We start from the raw sequence: 15311 nt of genomic DNA, 5'->3' as shown, positions 1-15311 counted from the left end.
ATACACCCTAATAACTATTTAGGAAGTTTAAATTCGTTATCAGGAACATATGAAACCATGATAATCAGACACTTAAACATAAGATTTAATCAGAAGTAGTCCACATATTCTCCAGGCATTCATTCTTGCTTTGATACATAATTAGCTTTTCCCCTCCACAAAAGAACCAAAATTGTGAGGAAGGATACTAAAAACTGAAGCTAGTAAAGAGTATTTGGAGATTCTGTACATCCAAAATTGTGAGGGAAGATACTCAAAATCATCTCCTTACGCCTTAACAAAGCTGTACAAAGAAGGCACTGCCTCAAAGGAATTGTTGGAGCCAATTAGAGTCCACGGCATCCTTCTTCAAACCATCTCGCAATTGACTCACTTGCTGTAGAGCTTCCTTCAGATCCATTTTATCCAAGGGCAGATTAGAGAACTCCTCTAAGAACTGACGAGCCCGCGCTACACCTTTGGACATATCATCCGAACCGAACTCACGTTTTCGCTTTAATGGTATCTGTATATAATGTTGTGTATTCAAATCCGATAGGCACTATACTGATAAGTAATGACACATAAAACATGACTGGAGTATCTATGTATTTAACGGTAAAACATGTTCTCTTTCCACAAAGAGAAAAACAGCAAAACACACTCATATACATGCATGGACTCATACATCTATTAGAACAGAAGAAAGAAAAAGAAGCAGTAGCAAAAGCTTGTTGATATCTTTTTCAGCCTTTAAGAATTGTAAAAATTACATCCAGTTTTTTAGCAAGATGTTAATCGAATTTCGAAAGAAATAGAAACACACGACTTAATGAATAAAGAAGGTAAGATACGTTGGTCTTATTTGAATTTCGGATTCATTCTCCCATAATTTAGAGTAGATAAGCATAGAATCAATTATTTTCGAACGAAAATGTAAGACTAAAAGATTATATACCTCTTTCCCAGTAGTGGCTGAAGTAGTTGTATCAGAGGAGAAATCTTCCAGTTCAGCAGCCTTTTCTCTGGCAAGTGCCACGACACTAGAAGGAAAATTTGCAAATTCTGCAACATGAATTCCAAAGCTTTGATCACAAGCTCCGGGTTCAACCTGTAAAAGACAGAAAAGCGAAGGAAAAAATGAAGCTGAGTAACATAAAAGAACTTACAACAGCAGGTAATTGAGGGGCAAGATAATAAACTTTTACTATCTCCAATTTTAATGAAGACCGGTAGAAAACATGACGTTCCTACTTGAAGGAATAAATTTAGATTCTAAAGTGAAATCATAGGTAAAATACCAAGGCTAAATTCACTAGAGATAGTTCCACAGTATTCTTGAATAGATCTTAGAAGACGATGACTTTGATATCCTCCATTGTAATTAAAAAGGCTCAAGAACATGTAGACAACAACACTCTAGGCTCTAGCTCTACTTTCACTCTCATCGGTCCCATAACTGAGTCTGCAGATCAACATACTACAGACGCCGTCCAGGTTAATATTAATCCAACAGAAATTATTCAAATGACACCTCCAATGCCTTTCTGTGGTGTCTTTCAAACTACATTGTTATATTAACCTGTGTTTTTATAATACTAATGTATTCAGAAAAATATACTACTGAGCTCCATGTCCTCATTTTTCCTCACAAATCTTTTAACAAAAATACAGAATCCAAAAGAAACAGTAAAAATTTAAGAATGCTCTGCTGTGATGTCCTCGGCCAACCCATCTAATTTAAGACAGAGAGGTGTATAAAATACAAGAAAAGGAGATATTCCAAGCAGACATTTACCTTGTATAGCATTGTCAACTTGTGATTTGACGAGTCTATGTGTGCACTGACATGAAAATTTTCCACACCAACCATTTGCTTTCCATGGGGCTCAAGATCAGTATTCCCATGAGCTAGTGCAGTAAGTTCATGGAAGTGGGTTGCAAACAAAGTGGGTGCTTTAATCACTTCAACAAGATGTTCACAAATGGCCCATGCTAGACCTGATTATAATTTTCAATACAGAGTAATTTAAATAAAATCCAACTTTAGAAAATAACTGATTTCATTTAAAACCAGCAAACAAAGCATTGCCCTGCCACGCATAAAAATTTAAGGTGATGGTCTTCATGTAATAAGAAAGTGTCATTAAAGATGTATTGAAATTTTAAGCAGGTTAAAGTAAACGTAGAGAGGGATCAGTGTTGATGGGTGAAAATCAGCACATTATAAAGAGTCATTTAAACTGTGCTACAATTTTCAGCAAATGAAGTAAAAAAAGTGAAAGAAAGATCAATTTTATTGGATAAACTGATCTCCTTGAGTTCTTCATGCAATGTGCTTTAATTCATTCTAATGCAAAAATAATAATCGTTATCATATATAAAATGTTCAATGAACGTTCATCAACTCGTTTGGATATTCTTCAAAAAGGGGACAAGTGATAAATAATTGACGATGCACCTTATGGAATAACTTATGGGAACTCTATAATTCAGAAACATCAAGAGAAAGTTAAAGAGTCAAGAATTAAACAAACCAAATCCATCATAAGTGGATGTCCCACGGCCCAATTCATCAATGATTATCAAAGATTTCTCTGTAGCTCCCTTCAGTATAGATGCAGTTTCGAGCATCTCTTGCATAAAGGTAGAAACTCCACGAAGCTAGAATGGTAAAATAGACATTCTTAGATTTCCACGACAAAGGAAACAATGGGTTCCATATACAAGTAACTAGAATATAATTTTACCGACAGAAAAGCTGTCAAACGAATGCTTCAACAGAAGGGGAAAAAAAGATATTCATGATTCTTCTTCTTCTTTATAAATATAGATATTCGTGAGTGTACGGACCAGCTAACACATGCTTCAACTATTCCCATGAGAACCATTTGACCCTACTATATTTGGTCACAAAGAAAAGTTGTAGGATATTAAATCCTATGTGGTCATAAGACTTGGAACGCATTCCCTCAATGCTCTTTAATATTTAAATTAGCACTAATTGATGACTTATTCAGAACTTAAAAGAATCTAAAAGATTTTTTTTCTGCTTTTGCTTTTTCAACCCTAGTTCTCTGTGTCTGATTTCTAGATAAGATTCTGTACACGTGCAGGGAATGATTTTTTCTTTTTTTGGTTGGTTAAAGAAGTTTTCAGCAGAGCCAAAGTAAAGAAAGTACAATTAATTTCTTGATTGATCTTTTCAAACTTACTCAGCATCGAAACTAAAGTAGTCCATTGAATGAGATTAACGCATATAACCAACAACAGTATGCAGCATTCAAAAACTGAAGTAAACACCACATCATCAAAGTCATTTGCGAATATCAGGAGATAGATTGCAGGTAGAGCCAGTAAAGAGGGATGCCATGAAGGCCAAGAGAAAAGATTATAAGCCCTTTGGCAGTTTTTTTCCCTAATGTGATTAAACTTGAAACGAAACCAGCTCATTAGTCACTTTGAGTGAATTGAAAATCTGAAGTCTGAAAAACCATAAAACCATGCAGACTCTAAGTAAGTCCAAAACTAAACTACCATATGATTGTGAAGACAATAAATTAGTCAACCTAACAAGTGGTTGCTTAATTTTCATTTCCTAATGTATGATCCAGTGTTCAGCTACAACTAGGCAGAGGTCGGCAGGACTCCAAGGTGGTTGATGAATGCTTATGCATGTGATGGACTAAGTAATTAGAACTGTGATGAAAGAGTATGTGACAAGCGTCCAGTCATAGATACGAACTCACGTACAAAGGAAGGGAAGGACAACGATGGATGAGCATTAATAGTTTTATATGTAGGATGAGGTTCAATTAGTTGATGAAACATGCGAATTAGGCAGGAATAAGTGTAAGCCCTTGAACTTATTTTACCAAGTCTTTATGGTTATGATGTTATGTTCATATACTTGTATGCCATGTTGTGAAGTGTGTGTAAACATCAAGGGTTGAGAGAGAAATTTGGCTAAGTACGTGGAAATGTACTCTCGGATAAATGGAAGGTTAGCACTTAGAAGTAGAAACTTGGCCGGATGGGTGAGTTAATCGCATAAGGGTTGAATATGCGAGCAACTAAGTAAGCCTAGGTGGTCGCGTAGCGTGCGACATGTATTGCTAAGATGGTAGGGAGGATGGCCAAGAGTGGGCGACCACTAGGAGTATGCGACTTGAAGGCTCAACACATGGGACTTGTGCATAGCCAAGGGTGTGTGCGATGAAGTGCCCAAGTGCGTAAAGAGGTTAGTTGAGGGGCTGGTGAGCAGCAAACCACCCCACATGACCGCCAAGGGTATGCGGAACGCATGAGCTATGCGATGAGCCTAGCAACCCGGCGATGTCATGGCTATGCATTAGGCAAGGCACCAAGGTTGCGTTGAGGTTAGGGAGGCGGCAAAGTCAGGCGATGCGAGCAGCTTGAGTCCTAGGTGATGAGCGTGGGCGAAGGCCGCAAGACAAGGCTAAGGCGACTAAGTGTGTTGGCAAAGGGGACTATGCGGCCATCAAGGGCCATGTGATGAGGTGGCATAAGCACCTAGCTTAGTCATTGGTTAGAAAACAATGGCAGGATTAGAGGCCCTAAACACAGATTTATGTGGCCTAGGTGTCACCTTAAGAGGGCTTATGTTCATGCAACCTCAGCTATAAAAAGGGGAGCTTAGCTTGAGCAATTTCCTCGTGCCAAAGAGAGGGAAATGCTGCCAAATTAAGGAGTGAGGAGTGCTGAAGATGACCTAGGGCTGCCGGACAAAAATACCCACAGGATTGAGTTGAGAATTGAAGATTTTCCCAAGTGTGCAAGGCTGTCGGATCACTTGAGCAGGATGTAAAGATTTGGGAGTTCCGAGTTCGTTAGGTGGAATCTGAGGCTGAAATTTTGAGGTATGTTAGTTAACACATGTGGGAACAAATTCTTAGAAGGAAATTTTATAAGAAAACGCCTAGATTTTGAGTTATGTATGCTGGAAGATTAAACTGGGAAACTGATAGGTTGAACAAGCAAGCTGCTGCACCCAAGCACAAGTGAGCAGCTGGCCGGTCAGGGCCATGCAGTGACGAGCGCGCGCGAGGACAGGCTGTGTGTGCTATGCATTAGGCGTGGCTTGGGGCGTGTGAGTGGGCTGTGTGACATGGTCAGGTGCGCAAGGAGTGTGCTGAACAGGTAGGCAAGTGGGGCGCCTCTTGAGCACCCTCGGGCGACCGTGTGTGGGTGGCAAGGTAAATTTGTGAGGACAAACGCCCATAGGGGAGGCCTAAAAACCATGAGAAATTAGCCCAAAAGATTGTGAGTGACTAGTTTTATTAAATAACTTAAATGCTCGCGAATGAAGTTTTACAAAAACTAAAGTATTTCGATGCATATTGAATGCATAATGAGTATCCTGTTGTTTGCCAAGGGCTATGTTTTCCTTAGCCTTTGAAAACATAATTGATGAGGATTATGAAACCTTTTTAATAAGCATTCCCCTGCATGAGCATTTCCTAAATGGCCTTACTATTTATATGTTTTTAGTGGAATGCTTTTGATGAGATTTCTGAGTTATGTGAGAAGTTTTATAATGATGACGTTATTAAGGAAACCCGATACTGAAATACTAGGAGAAGGTATCTGGGTCCCCTGATACCTAAGGTATGATAATATACCCAGTAGCTTTTGGGGCTTGACCACATGCACATAGGTATTACCGACGTTGGTTGTGTTGAGATTACTCCACACCAACTAAGGACTTCGACGTTGAGTGATTGAGCAAAAGGACTCTCCTCGACTGAGGATTGATGGATGGAAGTGGTTTTCTTGAAATGAGGATAGGGTTTTCAGGTTGTTATGTATTATGACTTAATCACTTCCAATCCCTGAGTTTTTAAAGAGTTATACAATTTATTGACGATACCGATTCAAGTTTAAAAGAAGTCACTCACTGGGCGTTTAGCTCACCTTTTCCAATGTTTTCTTTCCCCTCCTAGTTAGCGGTCTACACCGAAGAGTTTAGCTGATATGCCAGTCTGCCACACGAGTAGATCAAGTTTTGAGGGTTGAAGAGGAAATTTAGGTCTTTATCTTATTTTGCTAAGTCTTGTCATGTGCATACTAGGGACTAGAAACAGAAGTTGAGAACCCACAACTGAGTAACCTGGAGATGGTTGTGGTTGTGATAAGTATATACTTCTGGAGTTGCTAAGTATATTATGTGATAGTTAAATGTCTTATTTTTAAAATGAGTACTTATCAGGTATACCAAGCCTAAGTTATAAACTTCTGAGGAGAGAGAGGGCAGTAGAAGTCATAAAAGGGTTGGCATCTACTGTCTTCACACCTCCTAGGTTAAAAAGGTAATTTAGGAGGGGGTATGACAATAAGATTGCAATAATAAGGAAGAAATATCAGTTGATGATAGGAAAAATCTATCACAGATTGATCAAAAGTTTAAGAAAGTCGGTGAATCTTCTTCCCTCTCTTGTCCATATGGATAGAAGTGAGAAACTACGCATTAGTTCTAATCAGTGTTCTAGCATGAAGACAGCTCTCCAGTTAACTGAAAGACACAGAGAATCAATCTCCTTGAACTCCTTAATGGAAAGTAACCATGATATGTTTACAGAAACAACGGTCCAATGTTGTATTTAGTGAAGGGATGATTTTCTTTTTTAAAGAAGTAAAATAAAGAAACGAGTGTGTGTTGAGAACTCACTTGACAGTCACCTGCACCTACACGGGCAAAAATGCAGTCACGAACAGAAATGCTAGCTTTGTCACAGGGAACAAAACAACCTACTTGTGCCATCAGAATGTTCACTCCAACCTACAAACGCACATATAAACTGGTGTTCAGATGGTTTATGGACGCCAAAAAATAGTTCCAGTATTCAGAGTGAATACAAGGTGCAACAGTATCGGCAAGCTGATATCAAGCACCTGTGAAACTTAATCATCCAAACTCAGCACAAGACAAATTTAGAAGAATAAGTCACAGGTCCAAGCTATTAGACCACAAAAAGTTTAAACATATTTGAAAATAAAATATTGGTGTAAATGAAATCAACATAGCACCTGTCGGATAAATGTAGATTTTCCACCCATATTAGGCCCAGTAATGATTTGAAACCAACTTTTACCCCTTACCTATTTACAAGGGAAAGAAGAGTTCAATTAGTTATTTCATCTAAGACACAATAACAACAAATGAGAATAGAACTAACGTATTCATGATTATCCAAACAAGCTACTCACTAGTTTACAATCATTTGGTATGAAATTAACCCAGTCTTGAGCCTCAACACAAGGGTGCCTACTTCCTTCCAATATAATATTTCCCTCATCCTGTTGTAGATGGCCAGTAACAAGTTAATTTTTTTGAGTAATTGCAATTTTTAATTGAGATACAATATCTATTGAGGCTTAAGATAGCCAACGGTAAAAAAGATACCGATGAAGTGATGTTTGGTCTAGTATAAGGAGTGGGACAGCTAGAGGCTAAATCAGCAAAACCAAGTAAAACATCCAATTCAGAGAGCATTTCCGCCAATGGTCTGAATACCTACAAACAAACAAAGTTCTTTAGAACTCAAGGACACGGATGTACAACCTATAGAACAGATCCTGTTCAAGTAAGGTCGTCAAACAAAGTTCTTAAAGTCCAATTAGAGTGCTAATGAAAAATAGATACATCATAGACAGAAATCCACCTCATTAAAGGATGAAGCGGTTTCAATTACTCGGTGAACCAACTCTTTCTGGCAACTTTTGTACTCCTCAACTATTTTCTGATACTGGTCACCCAGCTTTTTAAGTTTGGTATTTGTAAACTTCACTCCATCTTTTCGGGTTTCAAGAACAATGAAGTGGGTGGAAAGCTTTTTCCTTACTTTTGGTTCTTCTTTCTTAGTAATTCTAAAAACGTGTCCAAATTGTGTACCTTTGTCTAACTTCAAAGCCTTGTCAACTGGAAGATCAAGATCATTAGCAACTTGCCTGTGCAAGTCCTGTATTTGCTGCTCTATTGTTTCTTGCACATTCTTCAATTTGGATAGACCCCGGTCATAACTAGATGAAATCATATATTCTCCATTCTCGAGCTGATCAAGATCAACAGCAGTCTCCACGAGATTATTGAACTTGTTCAGGTGATCATTGTCAGTCCAGATCTCAAGAAATTCCAAGTACTTTTCCTTGATCAATGAGGAAAATTGTCCTTCATAGTTCTCCAAGGCATTTTTAATGAATGGAATCCTTATACTTGACTGCATCATAAAGATGAAAGTTCAAATCAGAGTATTATGAACATAAAATACCACTTATCACAAAAGCATAAATCTCACAATGAAAACCAAATCCGGGTAGCAATTTATGCACGATAGGACAAGAATCTTGAATAACCCAGTGTCAAGACTTAACCCTAGACCCAAATAAAAAAGAAGAGGAAACAGAAATCAAATTCTTTCCTTTTACATATCTATTTACATCCTTCACATACTTGTATAAACATCCTCTTTTTCTTTACTTGTCTATTTTACTTGTTTATAAATAAAGTAAAAGGTATATATAGTTTAGTTAAAGGGGTATATTTACAGATATCATGACGTATCAGTATTCAATTGGCATCTGATTAGTCATTATCCAAACCATTTATAACGAATCATTTCAATTAAAACGAGTTTCAGCGGTTCATTTAAACCTATACCTGATAAAGTTTAACAATGTGCTGTAACCCAGCTCTTCTCTTCTCGAGATAGTGCGTCAATCGTTCAATATCTGAGATTCGTTTGAGATGCTGTCTCAAATCCTGGCGGAGAGCAGTATCCTCCACAAAAGCTTGAACAAGATCCAGTCTAGAACTAATTTCTTTGACATCTAACAGAGGCTGTTTTAACCACATATGAAGCAATCTTTTTCCCATTCCAACAGTACAGGTTCTATTCATAAGACCAAACAAACTGAAGTTTTTGTTTGCATCGGTTTTTCTTTCGAGGACGTTTAATGCTCTCATGGCAGCAGAGTCTAACCTCATGTAGCTATCAAGATTGTACTTCTGGATGTTATAGTTTCCATAATTGCTTTCATCTGCCAGTAATTCTGCATAAGCCAAAAGTGCTCCTAAGGCAGCAGGTGCAAATTCAAATCCAGATACCAAATCTCGAACAGGTTCAACAGAACCTTTGACAAGCCTTGAAAGATCCTGCACCAAATCTCTCATTTTAAATTCTGATTTCTTCCTCTCAGTTAGCATCACACCACACTTTGTCAATGCATCATGTAAAGGTTTTATATCACCGAACTTTCCACTTTCTAGAGGCAGAAGGCATTCCTTACAACCAAGACCAACCAGAGCTGACTCCACATTTGTAAAATGGCTATCGTCAAGAAATTCGGCCATCCCCATTACTCTTTTCGTTAAATCAACATAGCCTAGTCCGACCATGCACCCATTTTCTCGAAAGTACGGAAATAGTGCCACGATAGCAGGGCTATCTTGCATTTCATTATTGGCAAACAAAACATCTTCAAAACTGCCAATATTACCAGGTGATCCACTTTTGATCAGTCTCCAATTCGAACCACTACCCTCATAAAGCTCCAATATATGGTCCATTCTTTCCAAAAGAAGATCTCGGGTAATGGATTCAAACATATTTTTGCTGACACTCACACTAGACAGGGCTTCAGATGCATTGCCCAGTTGTCGTAAAGCAGTTGTAGTACGGTAATAGGTCTTTGCAATAAAAACTGCATTATCACCATGGGCAGTATAGTAATCCTGTATGATCAGAATATCTTAAATAAAATTAATAATATTTTCTTGTGCTAAAAGAATACAATACTTAGACATGAGAGAATCTGATGGAACTCAAGATAGCCAAAAAAAGTGTAAAATCTATTCTTTCCATGAAACTATCAAGCCCGGAAACTCTTATACAAAGTAAATGTTTAAATCGGAAACATTGATTGACTGGAAAACTAAAATGGCCTCTTCATTCTTATACCATCCAAAAAACAAAATATAATAACATAAGCATACGTTCATCAAATTCCATATAAGATGATACAAATAGAGGGCATGTGAACAGGAGCATATCCGATTCCAGCTTCTTAAGGATATATACGAAGAAATGGCATTTCAGACTGATATAATAAGCAAATTGCTTCACATAGATGATAACCAGAAAGAAAAACCGACTGAGTTTCAAGTAGGGTATAATATATTTCATTCACATGGCTCCAAGGGATGGCCTCTGGACAAAGTTAACAAATGAAGATTGAATAACTAACCCGGCGATCAAAAAATCGAACAGCTCTTGAGTCCTGCAGCAGAAAAATGAAATTAAAATAAATTACATTACCTCCGCTAAAGGAGTATCTAAATAATTCTGACAGCCCGGAATGTTAGTAGTATAAGCTTGTTCTAGAATAATTAATTAAGCATCCAATTAACGTTTCTATCCTATATCGCTAGAGAACAACAACTAAACCAATGGCAGACCAATAATCTAAAAAATTTCAGCCCTCAGAGCGCGAAACCAACTTGAAATATGAACTTACAGGGGGTAGGGTTTTGAAGAATGCGAGAAACCCTTGAGCCTGCTTAGCGTCTGTCAACATTTTCAACCAAATGGATTAAAAAACTCGAATGCCAACGTGCAAATAAAGAACCAGAAAAGAAAAAGAATGATTTTGTAAACTGTACCAAGTTTGAGCTCGGGAAGCTTGCTTTGCTCGTCGACATTTTCATCCATTTCTTCTATAACGTTTGAAGCTTTTGGTTATGGGTATTTTTTTGACTTCCCCTTGTTCAGGTAGATGAAAAACCCTTGGAACTTCGAAGGCTTGGCGATGGGTTTTACATTCAGTTGAGTGCCGATTGGTAATGGCGGGAAACTAAGACGGCTGGCGCCTTTGTGAGTATGCGCGTCTTCTTCACGCTCCGGGCTCAAAAAAACTCTTGCCTTTTCTGGAGGTTTTAGTTTAATATTGCAATTTGAATAAATATTTAGCGGTGGTTTTAAAAGTATTTAGGGTGTGTTTGATGTGTGATAAAAATAGAGAGTTGAGTTGAGTTGGTAATTGTTATCTGGAGAGTTAAATTATTTGGGAAGTTAAATTATTTGTATTTGTTTGCAGAGTTGAATTGAGCTGATAATTATTGTCTGTGTTTGTTGTGTAGAGTTGAGTTGAGTTGAGTTAGGGATCTGATGCAGTTTTTTGTGAATGACATTAGTTTTATTTTTTTCTGTTTGTTTTTTATTTCATTCTTTTATTTTTTAGTTTTATGTTTTGCTAATGTTGATTAATTTTCAAATATACACGTATTTTCTCAAATCATTTATGACATAAATTGGACAATCTCAATTTTTTTCTCAATTTGTATAACATAATAGATTATTTTTCATATATTCTTTTCAAAAACTGTAATAATTCTAATTCTCTTCAATCGATAAAACATACCAACAAAATATATTTCATATTGTTGCTCAATTAATTGGTATATTGTATATTGTATGTATATATATTGAATGTTTGTATATATATTGAGGGTAATTATCCCAATTACTAATTGGTATATTGTATGTATATATATTGAATCTTGCTAACTTAACTTTATTATTTCACATATCATACAGTTTATTTTTATATAATATGGATAGTATATTTGGAATTGAAAGATCAAGATCCTCATCACAAAATTAGCGAGATTCCTAGCGAGATTCCCTTCTAGAGAGAATCTAGTGAGATTCCCTTCTAGAACGAGATCCTCGTCACAAAACTAGCGAGATTTCACTTATCGAGGGTTGAAGTTTCGACTTATGTATGTCGAAACTTCAACCTTCGACAACACTTTATACATATTGTTTCCAAGTTTTTCTTTGTTTGTCGAGTTCTCAACGTTCGATTAATGTTCGACCTATGTATGTCAAAACTTCAACCTTCGACAACCCTAATATACATATTGTTTCCAAGTTTTTCTTTGTTTGTCGAGTTCTCAACGTTCGACCTTTACATTAATCGAATCCTCAACCCTCGACTTCTAGCAAAACAACAATATTTCTCTAATAAGTTTTGAAAACAACCATATTAATATAAAAGGTCTTAGTTTTGAGGGGATAAAAAAGGAGAGTTTTGAGTGGGTAAAAAAAGGGTTTTAATAACCCATAGGTTTTCTTTATGGGCTTAACAAACATGGGTAGTAAATACCCACCAAACTCAATAACTCATACTCATTTATCAAACACCTCCTTAGAGATTTGGGTAGTTGCAGCCTTTTTAGATGCTTGAGATGAAAAAAAAAATTAAAATTAAGTAGAATGTCGAAAACAAAACTAACGTAGGTCAAATTTTTAACATTCAACGTAATGTCTCGCCTGCCATTGTCTGAAGTGTCTGTCCATCTCTATTGGGTGAAAATTTAACTTTCAAAACAAGAGGGAACAAACCTTTTGGTTGGAGAATCCCACATTAGAAAATTTGGCATTGGAAGTCTCTTTTATGTATTCCAATCTTGAGCTTTGGGTTTAGGCCTCAAGGGGTATCCATGTGTTGAAGGGAGTGAGGAGATAGACCAATGTGGGTTTGGTGGACGTCCCACACGCGCGCTGCCATCCGGTCGGGCGTGGCATGGCGAGGCGCGTGTGTGTAATTATTAATTTTTAATAAAAATATTATTTTTATTTATTACTTTATTACTTTATTTTTTTTCCTTTAACCGAGAAAAAAAAAGGAAAAAGTCCTCCTGTTCGCGTCGTTCGCTTTCGTCTGCGCACGTTCTGAGGCTCACCGCCTTTTTTCGCTTCCTACCGTTCCTTGCTGAAGGCCTATAAAAGGTGTGACCTTCAGTTCGAAAACACAACTCATTCTTTCACTTCATTTCATTTTCCTCTCCTCATCCATTTTAGTTTTCTAAGTAGTGGGTTTATAAATGGTGTGTGTTCCGGTCGGTAACGGTGCATTTTCGATCGTTTTTTTTTCCTAGGGACGACGTGCCAATTTTGAGACATTCTTGCACACTTGGGCAGAGTCGCGAAACATCTTAAAGAGGGCGAGCTCCGCGACTCAGCCTATAACGAGTTTCTATTTTGCAGGTTTTGCTCTTTGCTTGACCGTTTACTGTTCGTCGTTCTGAGGGTCCTGCCGATTCCATCAATTTTAAGACATTTGCCACATCATCAATGATCCTCAGTAGCAACAATGACGTTATGATATCTTACCTCAACCGTCCATTCCGGATCGAAGGAGCAAACTTCAAGTGGTGAAAGCAAAGGATATTGTTCTTTCTCACCGTCAAGAAAGTTGTTGAAACTTGTACCAGAGCTAAGTCGATCGTCCCTTTAGAAGAACCAACTGCACAACAGATAAAAGAAGCTACTGACTGGGAGGATAAAGACTTTCTTTGTAAGAATTTTAGTTTAAATGGTTTGACCGATGATCTGTATGACTACTATAGTACAATGAAGACAGCGAATGAGATCTAGGATGCCCTGCAAAAGAAGTATGACATCAAGGAGATCGAGTTGAAGAAATATGTTGTTAGTCGTTATCTCAAGTTCCAAATGACAGATGACAAATCCGTGGAGGCCTAATCTCATGAACTTCAGAAGATAGCCCACGAGATAATTACTGAAGGTATGCCTCTAGATGAACAATTCCAGGTTGTTGTTATTATTGATAAATTGCCCCATTTGTGGAAGGACTTTAAGAAAACTTTGAGGCATAAGACCAAGGAGTTCTCCTTGGAGATTCTTATAACCCAGCTAAGGATAGAAAAGGAAGCTTGGAAGTAGGACCAGATGAAGGAGGTGAACGCAGTATCTGGGAAACCCGCCTTTTTCGTGGTAAAACCTGACAAAAAATCTAACGGGACAAATAGGAAATGTCAGAACCGTAGCTCCAACAATCAGAACCAATAGAAAAAACAGAAGCACCCTTTAGGAGAAACTGTACAGTTCCTCTGCTTTAATTGTAATAAACCTGGGCATATGGCTAAGAACTGTAGGAACAAGCGTCGTCCTGCTGATCAGGCGAACCTGACAGAAGAACCGTTAGTCGCCATGATCACAGAAATAAATGTGATCGGTGGTTGTGAAGGGTGGTGGATAGACATTGGTGCTACGCACCATGTCTGTCACGACCTTAGTCTATTTAAAATTTATACTGAAACTAAGGATAAGAATATTCTATTGGGAGATCACCACTCTACGAAAGTTGTTGGAAGGTGGAATTGAAGTTTACCTCTGGAAAGATCCTCACGTTGAAGGACGTTCTACACACTCCGGAGATAAGAAAGAATTTGGTTTCGGGCTATCTTCTCAATAGAGTCGGGTTTACTCAAACTATAGGGGCAGACCTATATACCCTTACCAAAAATAATGTCTTTATAGGGAAAGGGTATACAACTGAGGGAATGTTCAAATTAAATTTAGACCTTAATAAAATGAAATCTTTTGTGTATATGTTGTGTTCTATGAATATTTGGCATGCTAGACTTTGTCATGTGAATAAAAATTTAATTAGTAACATGATTAGGCTGGAGATGATACCTAGGTTATCCATGAATGATTTTGATAAATGCGAATATTGTAGTCAGGCTAAAATTACTAAAACTCCGCCATAAATCTGTACTTAGGAATTCTGAGCCTCTAGATTTGATTCATTCTGATGTTTGTGAATTTGATGGCATATTGACTAGGAACAGTAAAAGATATTTCATTACCTTTATTGACGACTGCTCTGATTTTACTTTTGTATACTTGCTGAAAAACAAAAGTGATGCTTTTAATGCCTTCAAACCTTTTGTTTCTCTGAAATAGAGAATCAATTTAATAGAAAGTTTAAAATACTTCGCAGTGATAGGGGAACCGAGTACGACTCGGACAGTTTTAATGAGTTCTTTAATTCACATGGAATAATACATGAAAAGACCGCACTTTATTCTCCTGAAATGAACAGAAAAGCCGAAAGGAAAAATGGAACTTCAGCCGAGCTAGTAGTTGCTATTTTACTTAGTTCAGGAGCCGCATCTTATTGGTGGGGTGAAATCATCCTTACCGTGTGTTATGTCCTAAATAGAATCCCAAAATCTAAAAACAAAATTTCACCTTACGAAATTCTCAAGAATAAGAAACCAAACTTGTCCTACTTTAGAACATGGGGTTGTCTAGCCTTTGTAAGGATTCCAGACCCAAAAAGGAGAAAGTTGGCCAGTAGAGCTTACAAGTGTGCTTTTATAGGTTATGCCTTAAATAGTAAAGCTTACATGTTCTATGATCTAGTGAATTAAGTGATCATTGAGTCAAATGATGCCGACTTCTTTGAAGATAGTTTTCCTTTTAAATCCATGAATAGTGGGG

At 37.4% G+C, this 15311-nt stretch overlaps 1 protein-coding gene across 1 annotated transcript; it reads right to left on the bottom strand.

The window, feature by feature from the left end:
- Positions 1–50: 50 nt before the first annotated feature.
- MSH2 (MUTS homolog 2) lies at positions 51–10956 on the bottom strand. Its single transcript, XM_039034076.2, has 13 exons — positions 10658–10956; positions 10513–10562; positions 10243–10275; positions 8657–9730; positions 7662–8216; positions 7403–7513; positions 7207–7296; positions 7027–7098; positions 6668–6778; positions 2517–2643; positions 1778–1980; positions 938–1090; positions 51–505 (listed from the first exon to the last, which is right to left on the bottom strand). Exons 1-13 carry the CDS (start codon positions 10704–10706, stop codon positions 305–307), a joined length of 2829 nt encoding a protein of 942 aa, XP_038890004.1. The 5' UTR covers positions 10707–10956; the 3' UTR covers positions 51–304.
- Between the last annotated feature and the right edge of the window lie 4355 nt (positions 10957–15311).

Source organism: Benincasa hispida, chromosome 2 (genome assembly GCF_027475165.1).
Source record: "Benincasa hispida cultivar pf3 chromosome 2, pf3_genome.v1.1, whole genome shotgun sequence".
NCBI lineage: Eukaryota > Viridiplantae > Streptophyta > Magnoliopsida > Cucurbitales > Cucurbitaceae > Benincasa > Benincasa hispida.
Note: the sequence above shows the minus strand (reverse complement) of the source record. Positions and strands in the feature narration are given on the sequence as shown.